Genomic DNA, 15,911 nt, shown 5'->3' with positions numbered 1-15,911 from the left:
ACACACACACACACACACACACACACACACACACACACACACACACACACACACACACACACACACACTTATTCTCAGGTCACTGTTGACAATGTAGAGTTGAACCACCTAACAGATAAATAGAAGAGCTCTTTGAAAGGAGAAACACCTGATTAGGCGCGACCATCTTCTGTGGTGCCACGTATCAAAACACATACATGACAAAAGCAGCCCAAACAGTTATATTGTGGAAAAAGAAAGAAGATGGGTCCAAATAACTTCCTCAAAGTGGGTTAATCCTCCATGACTAAATAATACCATGTTTTTGTTTGGATCCCCTCCACCTCTCTGCCCTTAAGGGCGGAGTAAGTAGCTGCGATGTATTTAGACAGTGGTATCTCTTTCAAAGGAAAACAGCTCAGCCGTGTGCTGCTGAGAGCTTCTGTCAATACGTCACAGGAGACCAGGACCGTGATCCGAGGTGCTTTTAATGACACGTTCAATACAGCAGCCACTCAATGTAAGTGAGTGTCGATGAAGCAAAAGAGCTGTAATTACGACAGTTCAAGCTTGATATTTAACTCCAGAGATTAATGTTTGTAGAGAATATTCACATTAGATGAGCTCCAGACTTTTTAAAACTATACGATTACTGAAAGCATTTATCATGTTTGGCTTGATCCTGACTCCTATGGTTCACTGCAGGGCTGCACCTAATAATTATTTTCATTACAAATTCTTTTCTTGATTAACTGTTGGCCTAAAAACTTCAGACAACAATGTGAAATGCCCACCACAGCTTCCCAGGACGTCCCTCCCCAAAAAGACACTCCTAACAAAACAGTTAACCATATCATTATTGTGGAGTTGACTAAAAGTTCAGACACGGAGGGTTTTCTTTGCTGTCACAAAGCTCCATTAAATTACAACTAATGTTTTATTTTAACACAATAAGTTATAAACGTTCATACTGACTTCATGAGTAATGAGGTTGTTTTTGGGTCCAGAGTGGTGGGGGGACAGTGGATCATCCGGGTGGGGGCAAAAACTTCAACCTTTCTGTGTGAGGACCATGTTTGCTTTGGCCCACTACACTGAAACTATCTGTCATTACATGTCAAAGTGCAGAACTCGCGCTCCTTGCATTGTAATGTGCCACTTGTTTAAACTGCTGAGGCCCCTCGACGGTGTCCTTCCTGTAACGTGACACAGGCTTGGCCCTTAGGATGCACGCACACAGATCAGTGTCAAAACTATCAAAGCGCTCAGGTTTGCTCAAATTAGCTAATCTGTTGGCCATTACCTGCAAATTGACTTTGATGTCTGACAAAACACGGGGAGGGAGAGGAAATCCCAAATGACAGGAAATCAAAAATGGCCTCTCCCCTACAGTTTGCGATGGGACAGGAATGAATAAAGCTTTTCTGTGTCGCCTGGAGGCTGGAAATGTATGGGATGAGGGAAAATTGCATCCAAGCACGGGATATTTTCATGTCAATTTTAGAAATTATGCAGCCCTGGTGGAAACATTTACTGTTTTTTTTTCCCCCCAGTTTAATTATTTTCATTTTCATCCAGTGTATCATGCATTTTAATGGGGGTGTTTTAGCTGTCTTGAGAGTCTTCTGAAAATAAACTAGGGATGTATATTCAGTATATTAAATCAAAGTCAAAGAGCTTGAAAAAAAAACATTACAGTCTTTTTCAAGTCGAATATATGAACAATATTTATCTATCCTCATATATAACTCTGACCCACAACATTCGTGTATATTCAGGTCATAAAATTCAATAATACTGATAATAACATTTGGTGCAATAACTCATGAAGATAACTGAGAAAACCACAGAAACTCTAAGACTGCAACAGTGTAAATCTAGAGCTAAATAAACTGGATTTATTCAGTGTTAGTTCATCGATTTGACGTCAAAGTCTCAAAATCCAAACAACAAATGTTTGTCCTCAGGCATCTGGACAGATTCCATGACTACAAGTGGGGCCAGCAGTGTTGGTGGATGCTAGTGATGTCTCATACCAGGGGGCCCCTGGGAGCTGGACAGGGTGAGAGGGGTCCAGGGAGCCGGGCTGTATTTTTAGGACAAACTAATAAACTTGTCTGGCTGGACAGACAGTAGTGTCCGCTGGCGTGGAGGGGTGTGTTTTGACAGGCCGTGACCCCCTCATGGCCACACACCCACACACAGACAGACTAGACACAGGACCAGACAGACAGAAGCAACCACACATGCACATGTGCACACACTAAATGCCAGCTAGCGCATACACTGCTGTAAGATCTATGTTTGACTATTTGTACTTGTCCCAAATGAGGTGAAGGCATGGTGGGCTTAAAGCTTCTCACAGTCTAAAAGTTGTCTTGTGGAGTTTTCTCGAAAACTGTGTGTACATGCAGTGCATCCTTGAGGTGGAACCCAGGTGAAACCTTAAAAACTTATAACTCGTACTGTTTATATCCATGTTTATGAGCCTTGCCTCTTCATTCCTGAATTTGCTGGAGCATAGCAACATATGTTGGTGCAAAACCATCATATGTAGATCACTGAAGAGAATGAAATGTCAATAGAGACTACTTTTAACCCACCAAACCAAAAGCAGTCTCTGGTGTTTTTTGCTCATGTCACAATGGGCCAATTTTCACTGCAAAGTGATTTAATGAAATACCATGACTGTAAACTTTGGTTTTTCTGCTTTGGTCTTTTTTCCTAATGGAACTGTAAGTCACACATGACATTTCCTGTTTTCACAGTTTGTTGCTGTGATAAATTGTGTAGTTTTGTCATGATTTAAACAATATTTTCATCTCAAACACTGGCAGGTTTTAGAGGGTTAGTACTATGAACATTTGTTGCTTGTCACACCCTTTCCTCTCCATGTTTACTGTCACAAAAGCAAAAATTCCAAGGAGAAATCTAAAGGAAAAAAAAAGGTTGAGTTTCTGACTGGAAGTGAAGTCACTTCACCTGGACATTCTGGGTGGAGAAGTTCACAAGAATTTAACACCCATCTGCCCCAGTAAAGTGGCTTAGTGGCCAACATACTACATTTTGTGCAGTTTTAAGGTATCTGCGTGGCATTTAGAGGAACGGGTTTCTGGAAAAAAGCATTCACGTTCAGTCAATCGACCCTGTTTAAAAATACAAAACATCAAAGATTCCATTTTATTAAAAGACATAAATCCTTAAAGTCTGGAAGAAAACTTCAGGGGAATACTGTTACCAGGCCTACAAGCTGAAGTGTTGAAGGCTTCCTTTTCCAGGAAGACTTGATCAGCGGAATCTGGCACCTGGCTGATCATGCCTAAGAAAGCCCATAGTCTCAGCAGCTTGAATTATGCTAATGCCTGCCATTGTGATGGTAAATGTGAGCTGAAGTTATCCACTACTTCTCTATTCACCCCACAGGCCCTTGGTATGCTTTAGATTCAGCAAACAAGAGTATGAAAAGCCAACTTCATAACACTTTAGCAGGAATAGGATATCCCAAAGATGCTAATATTAACACTGGCGTTTCGATTACACAGAACTTCTTAGTTTAACACTTTCTTGTTACGTGAAGGGTGAAACTAAGTTGCATCCTGTCTCAGATGACAAACTGATTCATCTACATAGATTCTCTGACCTGTTAAATCAGATAACACTGATACTGACCAGATTGCTTTCAAGGAAAGAATGGAAATTAAAAATGCAACTACACATTTGGCCATCATATGGGGCTCCAATCCTCAGCAGCCTTTCTTGCGCAAACACAAATTTAAAGCTTGTTATGTAGAAACTGTGAGCAAACACAGCACAGTGCAGAAGAATCTGATGAGTGAAAAATGACCAAGAAAGCTAATAAAAAGAGCAAACAGGCAGCCTTACTGAGACAAGACAAATCCGCAAATTCCACAAATGTCATTAGCGGAGACAAATCAGCTAATAACCACTGCAAAGAAGGTCAAGTTAGAAAACAAACAACGACTTTCTCAGTTGGATTTTTCTTCCACTCCATGCGCTCTGTGTCGTCTAACAAAGACAGCAAGACATCGACTACAAAAATAGAGAAAAAGAACTCTTTACATAAACACTTACAACTCAGCAGTCTCATCGCCAACTACACACAAATGATTTACAGTGTGTGTTTAGCAGATCAAAACTGTTCTAAAGTCTTACTGTGCATTAAAGTCTGTTTGTACACTAACCTTGTGTTGTTGGTTTATTAATCATTATCAGAGGGAGATGAAAAAGAACCGCACTTATCAAACTACAAACTTGGTGATGAAGAGTGGTCAATTAAACTTTACATTTCAAAGTTACACAGTTATGACCAGTTATAGGACAAGCGGAAAACCAGACGACTTTTCTCAGCATCCTACAAAAGTCCTGACAGTCACACAGATACAGTGACACAAATGCCAGTAATCTCATCTGTGAACAAACTTTGTGGCGAAATCTGACAATTAATAAAACCTGTCATGTGTCTTTGTCTGTCTACCGGTGTCAGTTTTTTGTGTGAAGAAATGGAAATCTACTGCTTGACAGATTACACTAAAAGACTTACAAACCCGATACCTTGGGAAAAGCATCCATCACTGACAGGGTTTCTGCTGTTTTGGGGACTTTTGGCAACTAACTCTTGAATCTCAAATTTCCTTTTAGGCATGTTGCAAAACACAACAAACAACTTAAACTGGCAGCTAAAGATGACAGATGATAGATAACACAAGTTTCTCTGGGTCGGTTTCCTCACTAAACTGAAGTGAGTGGATTCCAGTGACTGCCTGGTAGGTAAAAATGTACAAAACCACACCCACAAAAAAACAAATACTTAAAATAACAGTTGACTTTGAAGAATTGTTGACAAAATTGAAGCAAAAAATGAAAAGTCATTTGTCAAAGCAATAAACTGCTTAATGACGATAACTACACAACTCGATGCCCACATACAATTCAGAAACTCAATCCATGCTTGTGTCTTTTAAAAGTGTATTTTTGGATAAGTATCTGTGTTTCACTTATTTACTGACTTAACCGATCCCACTGAAGTAGTTTCTAGATTTTTCTCCTATACAAAGACCTAATGGAGGTATATTAAACATTTTTTACTTTTTTTTTTTTTTTTTTTTACAAATATGATTGTCTCATACAGACAATCTGTGCCACTGTGACAAAGTAAAGCAGGAGAAATAATCTAAATCAGCAGGATTAATATATTTTGAAAAGTGACATGAAATTGTTTCTAAAACAAACTTACCTACAACTAATCTTAAATTAAAGGGGAAAAAGATTATTAGCTAAGTTTATCTGTTTCTCTAAAAATTGTTTTCATTCCTGTTAATCCCATAAATTTCTCACAGACTGGCACTGACAGCCCCGAGTGTATTCCTGGCACACTACACATTAACAAACCACTCGGTAAAGTGATTTCTTTCTGAGAAACTGGTTCTTATCATGGAGCAGAAACTGTGGAAGAATTTGATGTGCATTTGTCAAGTGTAAAATCCATGTGCTGATGACAAGCACTTGGGTCTGACAGAGCGAGAGCCGCTTCGCTGCAGCTTGCAGCAGAAACCGAAAAACAGCAAAGGTGTGTGTGAAAAGTGCGGCGAGAGAAGGGATAAAGTGTACTGGAGACAGCTGTGTTGATAGCAGAGGCAAGTCAGCAGGCAGCAGGTCAGTGTGACAGAGTGCACATGAGACATCTCCTGAGGTGAAGCTAAGCCGCTTAGTGTTGCAGATTACACTGCCTGAACAGAATAATCGGACGCTCTCTTTTGATATTTGTGTCTGACTTTTGTGGGCTGAAAACAGGATGAGATATGTGGTTTGGGATGGAGCCAGTCTTGCAGTACCAGTGAAATACAGAATAGTTGTTTCAGCGTGTCTTGCGGATGGATCCTGCACCTGTCTTGTCAGTCGTCCAAAGAATATTTTGCCTGACATTGATGAATGCGTTCACATGAAGCCGAGCGCTGCTTTACGTCTTTTGCTAAAGGCGGTGAGCTGGGTAGTGAGTGAGAGCAGAAACAGGAGGAGAAGGGAGTTCTGGTGTCTGTTATGCCGTGGGCCCTCAGGCAGTTTTTCAGCTGGCAGAAGTATGGTGGGGTGAACAAAAAGAGAACAGACGAAAAAGCTGAGAGAGTAAAAGAAAAAAGATGGAAGGACAGGGAGTAGAAATATTTTTTTGAAGCTTCGCGTACACATTGGGGAGCCCGTGGTGAAATATGTGGGGCTGCGTCAGGGTTGAGAATAATCCTGCTCTTCAGAGGCTACAAGGTCTTGGAAGTGGAGATTGTGTCTCTGATGGCTTCTCAGGTTTCAGAGAGATGAGTTCCTGTTTGATGATGTACTGGCATCCCTGAGTTAGGCCTGGGCATAGAGTTACCAACTACCCACAGGACACCATTATTGTCTTCAGTCAAGTGCTGTAGGGCATGGATGAAAGCATCAGGCTTCACAGAGAGGGGATAGGATGAAGATACTATACCCATCGCCTGTGTGAGTACGTGTGTGTGTGAGTGAGTGAAAAAGAACAAAACAGTCAGCATTTCTGTGCATGTGTAGTTAGTTATGTTATTTATTGTGTCATGCACATACATGTACCCACACAAACTTTTAAGATGCCAAAAGTAATGGTACAGTGGTGAAACGTCTGTCAGGCTAGATAACGACAGACAATTAGATTGTAATCTGCCTCAAAAACCTTCCTAAGCTATAACCATCTAACCGGCACAACTAATCAGAAATGAACGACATTTGACTAAATATTGAAGCCCCTAGAGGGAGATCTTGAGATTTTGGGAAACATTAGTCATTTTCTGGCAGAGAGTTTGATGAGAAGATTGATACCATTCTTACGTCTCTATGGTAAATATGAAGCTACAACCAAGTTAATTTAGGCTGGAAACTGGGGAAAACACTATCGTGGCTCACTCCAAAGGTACCAAAACCTGCCAACCTTCACCTCAGAAGCTCACTGATTAACTTTTTAAATCTCATTTGTTTAATTTGTCTAAACAAAAAGTGGAATGACAACTCGGGGCTATGTGTCGGGTGATATAACTTCCCAGAGCCTCTGATGGTTACCGGGCAAATAAGTAATCCAGCACATAACCCTTTCTAAAACAGAGGCGTCAGTTTTACAGTTTAGATCTAGCAATGATTAAACAAGACATGTTGTGCTAATAAATAAGCTTTAGAGGTGCTGGTGGTTAAATTTTGTTACTGGAGAATAAAATCACAGCCTTCTGCCAGTCATGAAGTCCCTCAGCAGTCGTTTTTTTGTTGTTGTTGTTATCATGGACATATTTATCTTCTTTAGAATGTACAGATGAATGAATGAAGTCCCTGCCTCCCTCTCCATTCACCTAAGATTCTGCTCTAACACTGTAAAACTACACTACACTACTCAATAGAAAAGTCATAACACTGGAGCCATTTAGCCACAAATGTTAGATCTAGAAACCACTTCTAAAGAATAATAATGATACAGAACCCTCCATCCTGCAAGCTGACAGGACTGATTTCTTAGGTTTGTGGCATAACATACATAAAAAAGTGGCGACTGGCCCACTACCAATGCAGAAATGCTCAGCCACAGCACTGACTTCTTGTTGTGGACATGATTTGTCTTCCAGAACATTAAAAAAAAACACCTCTAATGACATTTCAGCAAGGTATGGAAAGAATTTCATCCAGGATTATTAAAGTTTTCTCTTATCTTATCTTAGCAAATTTAATTTTCCTAAGAGTGCATCTTTAAACTAAACCAACTGCTTGCTGGTTGTAACTTTTTATTTTACAACCTAGTTTGAGAGTGACATAAATTTTGTTATTCAACTCCAAACCAGAAAGTGAAAATGGTACATTTTGCAAAACGTCAAACAAAAAATGACTTCACCACAATAACAAATGATGGCTTTTGTCTATGGCTCTACATCTCAGTTTTGTTTTAATGAGACAATATGTTCATTTATCAAGGAGATCCTGTGACATAAGAAACTATTTGCACAAATAATCATGGTAACTTGTTGTGAAAGTTGAAAAAATGTGTAAATCATGCAAAATACTGATTTTACCTAACTAATCCAGGAATGTCAATGCAAAATGTCCCATTTAAAGACCTTTCTCGTGAGCAGAAGGCAACTTTCTCACTTTATGTTTGAGGTTTCTCTTCCATTGGCGTAAACTCCCACCAACAATCCAACAGCGCAGTAATAGACTGTCACAATTTACAGCTTACCGAACACTCAAATGCCAGCAGCATTATCTGAAACATAACACACACAAGACTTATACAGCACCGGATAAGTAGGAAAGCCCATATCTTTCCATACTTGTGACTAGTGAGACAAGAACTGCTTTCAGAGGGGATTTTTTTTGTTTGCAATCATTGTTTTCCCTTTCAGCATTAATGCTCATCATAAAGTGATCACTCTGCACAGCTCCTTTACAAAGACAATATTTACTATAAGGGGTTGGTTATTTTCCTCTGCTGCAGACTGTATAATACCAGCAGTTTTCTTTGAATAGCTTCCTACTGTGTTTCTGTTCTCTAAAGAAAAACAGCAAAGCCTCCTCCCCAGAATGCATTAGGAAATATCACCTGTTTAATAGGTTCCCATTGACCACCTGTGGTGACCCAGAGAGACCCAAGTTGCATGCACATGTAAATAACAACGCCTAAAAGGAAAAAAGTAAACACAATACTTGAGGGGCCTATTTCTTTTTTTAAGCGTAATGAATTTAAGGGGCATTTTAGACTCAATTTCTGATTCTGGTGATTGTTAGGTAGATTTTTAGGACATCAGTCACCGTCATTGCTCTTAGCTTTGCTTCCTGACTGCTTCACTGTTTCAGTGTCACCTGTGGATACTCAGAGCCGAGGGAGGAAAGCGTAACACAAACACCAGGAAAATTGGCCCAATTAAGTCATTACGCAACACAAGCCAGAGGTCTGACAGTTTACACTTCTCTGGCTCCACTTACAAAGACCTGTGTCAAGTTTAACTGAATTTTCCCACCAGAATTTCTCTGAAGAAAATGAATAACAAGGTGATGGTGATCTCTCTGTAGAAGATGATTATATTAGCAGTTTCGTTTGGTTCTGTGAGGAATGTGTTGTGTGGGAGAGAGTAAGCATGTGTACAAATACATCCTAAAATATGTGTTTACCTCGCCTGACATGTCGGGTGCCAGAGGGATGAGGGGCCACAAGGAGGAATAGATAATGAAAAACACCACCCACAGGCCGATGCTTCCCCAGATGGCGATGTGACTGAACTGTCAGAGGGAAATCAGAGGACAGAAAAGTAACAGGACATGTTTAGGCTCCGTATTTAGTATAGATTTGTGCTTTAGTAAAATGTTTCTATTGAAATTGTATTTGGAATAACCTTTTCTAAATGTTACTATCTGGTTTGTTGCCATTTTTTTTATAATTGGGTTGTAAAGTTTACAGAAAGTGTTGTCCGTTTACTTGAAGGATCTAGCATGCATGTCATTTCACTGGGTTAACAGTTAAAAGCCCAGTGAGAACAAACCATAAAGAGATTTGGAGATAAGAAGAAGATGTAAAATATGTCACAAGTATCAGGGGTCACATAAAATGGAGGAATTGAAAAGAGATAACAGAAGTCAAAAAAGAGAGGCTTCAACTTACCATGGTCCAGGATGAAGTTTCAAGGCCAGCTTTAAGGCAAACTGTGATGACCACAAACTGTGGAGACACAAATCACAATGTCACTGAACCAAGAGTGTCCCAACCCAACACTAAAACTGGTCATGGGAAGTGCACCAGAAGCATCTCAAATTGCATTGAGACTATATTTTATATAGTGTATCATAGAAAAAACTGGAAAAGATCAACAGACAAACTGAAAAGACTCGAGAAGGGAAGTACAACTAATGTTTATTCACTGAAATTGGATAACACTTGGCTCAGACACCTGCCTTTAACACAGCAGAAACTGCCTGTCAGGAAGATTGGTGCACTTACTGTGTAAACCATGTTGCCTAAGAGGAGATAGTCTGGAGTTCTTCCATTGCCAAAAACTGTATCTGTGAAGGGAATCAACAACACAAGCTGTTAGGGCCAGTGCTGTCTCTCTTCATCTCTCAAGGTTTCACACAGCACACATAGGACATTACTTTAAGTACATCACAGTGTGAACTTTGTTGTAAAGCTCTTGCAGTGGAACAGAGAACTTAAAGTGAAAACCACACTCAAAAAGCTGCTTCCATGACTGTCCTTTGAGAGAGGCTGGAATGTTAATTCTGTCTTTCGTAACTATTAACAAACGGTGTATGTATGAAAATCCATCCAAGCGGAATTGGTGTGCATTAATCATGGTCAGAAATTAAATGCACTGGCTAATTTGTTGCTGAAAGACAAAGAACAGAATTGTTTGCTCTCAGAAAAATATTAATTATTCCAACACTTTTCTTTAAACTTCCTCAATTAATAAGATTGAAATAAACTGTGAGTCAGAGAGACGTATCGCTTCCAACTGCCCAAGCAGGTTTGAGCTGGGGCTGTGGCTGAAATATCAACAGTGTGCTACTGCCAGTAAAGAAAAAGAAAGAGAGGCTCCCTTTCCCTTTACTTCCGGCTGGTCACATGTCTTGTGTGCGCTGAGGCTTTGCTGACAGCCTGTCAGTCAGAGTGAAGGGGCTTGGCGCCTTTGTTTGGAGAGCAGGCCCAAGCTTGTGTGGTCCTCAGCTCTGGCAAGCCAAGACTTACCGGCTCAAAGATCCCTATTCTCTCCACACACACAGAAACCTTGCATATTAGTGTGCACAAACATGCACAATTGACCTTCTATGGATCAATAAAGTTGTTGTGAAGTACATATAAATTCTTTTTCAGACACAAAAACACTGCATAAAAAACAAACATACCAGGGAATACTGAATTATTACCTGGGAAAAACGTATGTGAGTGATTTATGAAAAATTAATTGAGTGACAAAAACTGCATTCAAAAGCATTTTAGCAAACTCCACTACAAACGTGACCACTTGTTAATGCATGTCGCTCAGACCAGAGAACACACATGTTTGCAATTCATGACTGGACGGTTGAAGAGAGAACTAATTAAGACAAAGTATGTGTGTTTGACTGTCCTCTCTCTTTATCCACCGAGCCCGCCGAGAGCCACGGAGGAGTCTCTGGGCGCTACTTACCATGCTGGAAGGCTTTAAGGGGGAACCAGAAGAGGATGACGGAGTGGAAGAGGCCGTTCAGACAATGGGCCCAGAAGACCTGCAAAAAATAGGCAAGAGGGATAGAGGGGAAGGAGGTAAGAGAAGGAGGAGAGGGTAGGGGGGTTTGGAGGCGGCAGGAGATTCCAATAAGGGAGAGTGAGAGGGAGAGGCAGAGTAAAAAAAAAAAAAAAGCATGAGAAACGGGTGTGGGGAGCTCCAGCTTTCCAAGTGACCCCTGACCTGGGCCCTTTGTGCCAGCCCAGCGCTAGGCTAAGTGGCGGTTTTGTTGGGGCCTCCTCGCTCAATGGCCACCCCGCTGACAGACACGTTGTATATCCTCTGTGTGTGTTATGGGGGAGAGAGAGGCTGCCGAGTGTGTGTACGACCAGTGAAAGGCAAGTGGACAAAATCAATGTGCATGTTTTAACTCGTAGTTTTTAAACAGCTGACTCCGTTTAAGAGAATAAATTTAAAAAGTAGCGATCACAAGAAACTGTTAAATATACACACACTCTTCTCCACAATAAGAACATTATACAGCATCAATATATGTGTCTCCAGTGTGAGGGTTTCCTCTCATTACATTTCATTAGGCTTTGGCCCTTTCATGTGAGAATTTTAACTGGTGTAGTAATAAATGACGGGAGAGTTTAAACAAGCAAAAATCAGTCTAGAAACACACACAGGGAGACTGACAGGCCTGACGGAGATTAAACTGTTTTCATGGTAATTATTAAGGGCCTGGAAAATCGTGGCGTGGACCGCAGTCTGCGTGTGTGTCTGTCTGTGCAAGCATGCAGACTTTGGATGAGTCGTTTAAATCAATATTCCCACTTCAAAACCACCTTGTTTCGCATTTACATTATGCAACGCCAGAGCCAAACAAAACACTCGTGGGCGATGTAGCATGAAACAGCCATGAAATCTATTCTGCCAAAAAAACGCTCCACGTTTGTGCCTCCTTTTCCTCCCCCTGTGCTGGCCCAGACGTCAGTGTTAATTCTGAGATGAGAATTGTCAAACCCGGAGAGTAACCAGCTAAAATAAAAACTGAGCACAACTCACATTTAAATCTCTGGCTTTTTGGCCGATGAAAAGTTAGAGGCTCACTTTCTTAAAAAACAGCCTTTTCAACAACTTCAGCAAACCTGTCAGCAAAACATTAAACATGACTTTTTCCAGGCAAATTAGACACCCCGAAAACAGATAATTTATGCAGATTTGAGTCGTTTTAGAACAAATATTAGCACTACTTCAGGTCGTATTATTATGCTGCCAGGAAAGAGTGTAAAAAAGAGCGCAAAGAAGAGCAGAGGTAGCCAGAATAAGGTACAGTGAAGGAAAAAGTCCCATAAAGTTCTAATTTGTACTTTGAGCCTTTATAATACACCTTGGCCTCGGTGGCACGACCTCCTCACCTTTCCTATCAGCTAAACAAAGTCCTATAGCAGCCACCCCCCTACCCTGGATTACCTCACTCTGTATACACAAAACCCAATACACTGAGTGAGGGGTGGCCAAAAGCAAACCCCCACGCCTCCATCTCTGTGGTCAAACGTGTATTAAATTATCACTAATGTTACAATCACATGTTTATGCCAATTAGCCTCCCACTGACAGGCTCAGCTCCCCATCAGCCTCCTCCTCAACTATCCCATCCCAAACACTAAGGGGGTGCAAACCAGCCCCAGTTTCCTCTCTGCAACAATGAATGCTAATGAAATCAATAAATGTTCATAATCATTTGTCACAGTGGGATCCTCCCTTTCACCCCTCCTGCCACACAACTCTCTTTCCCTTGTTTCCCGGCAAGTTGCTAGGGATCCCCGCCGAATGAATGCTCAGTCTGTCCTGTGAAGATTCGGCCCTTTGTGAAGGTCCTAATTGCCAAAAAAAAAAAAAAAAAAAACAAGTGCATGAAAGCCAGTAATTAATATTGAGCCAAATATTTCCAGAGCTGCCCAGTCCTTCCTGCTTCTGCAAGCAAGTGGAGTAAGAAGGGGAAAAAAAAAGAGTAGAAGGGAGGGAAAGGTGCTGCATAAGAGGTGATAGTTGCTGGTAAAATGCAGCAATTACCAAGGCCACATAAAGGGGATCACGGTTTATTGGGGTGGCCTAAGTGTCCGGAATATGTAATTAAAAGTGAATGGGCGACATAGCAGAAGCCACGCCTTGAGCTTCTAACACCCTCAGTCTCTCCCTTCTCGCACCTCAACACAAACAGCTTTAATTCACAAAGACAGTATCTGTTGTGTACAAAAGAGCCAGGCGTGCAGAAAGACAGGCTTCGAGGGGCCAAATTCCTGCTGGATTTTCTCGCCTCGCCTCGGGCCAGCTGCAAGGAAAATATCTCGGGAGAAGAGTGGACAAGCCAGCAAAAACAACCTGCTGACCTGGCCGAGTCATCATTTATGGGCCTTGGAAAATGTGGCCCAAACAAAATTGAAGCTCATTTGCTTCTAACTATCAGATGCATATTTTTGTGATCCTTCTTTGGCATGAACAACGTTTTGAAGTCTTCAAAAACGTTTAGTTTTCTTTTTTTTAAAGGGAAAATCCACCCTCAAACAGGATTCATACAAAATTTTGGACAACTAAATGTGTTGTCTTGTTTGTCTAACCTACAGTAGAGTTAATAATAAAGAGAATGAAGATAACGTCTTTTCAAACTTGTAAAATCTACATTGATCTACAAACATAAGGCATTTACTTAGAGTTAAAATGGTCTTATATTTCTTATTCATTAAGTGGATTTGCATATTTACCTGCTGATCCCCAGTATGCTAATTAATCCACTTTAACATGACAATCTCAAACTGTTTTCTTCTTTTCTCATTATTAACTCTCGGCGATACGTCCTCTTCTGTTTACAGTTATTAAAAGCGGTGTGACATTAGTAGAGGTGCAGCTAATGATTTTAATAGGAAATAATTAGTTTTTAATTAATTCTGTTTTTTTGTATAACATGTCCCAAAACACTGTGAAAAACACATCTCATTACCTCCCACAGCCGGGTGTGAAGATTTTTTTGTACTTTATTCTCTGATGAACAAAGAAAAGTATCAAAGATGTAAATAGAGAATTATTTAAAAAATAATTTGGTTTGAAATAGATCTCAAATAAATTTGTTTATGAGGGTCATAAACATATTCTTCCTTTAAAAACAGTTGATCAGAAGGAATTTGGAATGATTTTGATTCAATCTTAATCAGACTTCTGTCACTTTAATCAGAAAGAAGGAGATCTTGGTCAGTTAAAGTGGTGTTAAAATGAACATGACTGGACAGCAGCAGTCTGGTCCTGTGTGTGTTAATTGTGATCTGATAGCCTTGCACTGAGAACAAACAACTCCCTCACTTAAACAAATTGCATAATTTTCCGCAACAAATGCCGTCACATAATGACAGCACACCCTCTATTCCCTCCGTGCTCCGATTCTTTCTGCTGCATCCCCCCTCAACCTATCTGACCTTCCCTGCCCCTGACCACCATGGCCAATCCGGCTTTAATCCACCTCCATGTGGTGCTAACCAGGTCACTACGCCTGTGAGGGGGGTCCGGGAGTCTCTGGCTCAGCATGGAGAAAAGAGGAGACAACTTTATTACCAGTGGGGGAAAGCTAACGGACAGCCCCCACAATGACACAGAACAGGTCAGGCCAGGCCAAACAAGCCTACGGCTGGAGACCCAGTAACTGCAGCTGCCAGGTCACTGAGACGAGAGACGCCTCGGTCCATCACAGCAACACAACAGGAACATCTCCTGTCATTAGTGTGATGGTATTTGGTTGTAAAAGCCTAAACCTTTTCATGTATCTGGTGGAGCACATAACAATTTCTCAACTTTTGATGATACAGTACAAAAGCACCAATTTTGTGAGTGTTTTGTATTGTTAAATGCTAGATGACTTGTATAAATTAGCCCACATCATCTTACAAAAGTCATCAAAGCCATTTTACATAAGTGATACAGCATTAAAATAGTAATTTAAACCATAATAACACACCAAGTGTACTAAGTATTTTTCTTACAAACTTAGTTAAACTAGAGTGCAATTACAATGGGAGAAACAAGAATTCATCTTATTGTAGCAGAAAAACAGGACAATAAACAAAAAGAAGTTAAAAAGAAAAGTAATCAAGATGAAGAGAGTTTTTTTTTTCCCCCACTGTCACCAAAGTGCTTGCTCAAGTGCAATTGTTGGATTTGTTGGGTTTCTCTCCATAACATAATATTGTGAGTTCATACAGTAATATTGTCTAATCCTTACTATGTACAGTGAACGGAGCTTAATTTTTGGTAAATTAATAATATAAAAATGAAACATCATTGAACTGAATTGATAACAGCCCAAAAATCTGCACCACAAACATTAAAACGGGGATGATATCAAAAAGTAAACTAACAGTATTTAAATCTGATTCTGTGCCAATAAAACTATTAAAATTTACATACCTTGGTATTAAAACCCATTGCATTTTGGGAGGTTTTGTAGAGTTCAGGGTACTTCAGCATATTTTCTTTCCTGCAGGAGCGCTCGAATATTCCGAGAGTGAGAGGAGGCAAAGCAGTGAAGATCTACATGAAAAAAAACACACACAAAAACAATATCAACTTTAAATTGGAGATGAATTCAGATGACTTTAGGTTTTGCTAAAAATACAACATCTGACCTTGAACCTAACACGAAATTGTATAAACTAATGGTAGATCCCTTTCTTCATTCTT

The 15,911-nt window shown here is 40.3% G+C and overlaps 1 protein-coding gene across 5 annotated transcripts in view; it reads right to left on the bottom strand.

Moving 5' to 3' along the window:
• atp8a1 (ATPase phospholipid transporting 8A1) overlaps positions 1–15,911 on the bottom strand; it is a 105,071-nt gene that overhangs the window by 7,963 nt on the left and 81,197 nt on the right. For all 5 annotated transcript variants that reach the window (XR_008603771.1, XM_055016787.1, XM_055016784.1 and 2 more), the window contains 5 exons: positions 15,639–15,761; positions 11,163–11,241; positions 9,977–10,038; positions 9,641–9,697; positions 9,154–9,261 (listed from right to left, as the gene is read on the bottom strand). Coding sequence is in view for 4 of the 5 variants with exons in the window: in XM_055016787.1 (XP_054872762.1) it covers positions 9,154–9,261; positions 9,641–9,697; positions 9,977–10,038; positions 11,163–11,241; positions 15,639–15,761 (429 nt within the window). In the remaining variant the exon portion in view is untranslated. The remainder of the gene's footprint in view (positions 1–9,153; positions 9,262–9,640; positions 9,698–9,976; positions 10,039–11,162; positions 11,242–15,638; positions 15,762–15,911) is intronic.

This window comes from Amphiprion ocellaris, chromosome 13 (assembly GCF_022539595.1).
Source record: "Amphiprion ocellaris isolate individual 3 ecotype Okinawa chromosome 13, ASM2253959v1, whole genome shotgun sequence".
NCBI lineage: Eukaryota > Metazoa > Chordata > Actinopteri > Pomacentridae > Amphiprion > Amphiprion ocellaris.
The sequence above is the reverse complement of the archived record's forward strand: the minus strand, read 5'-3'. Positions and strand labels throughout refer to the sequence as shown.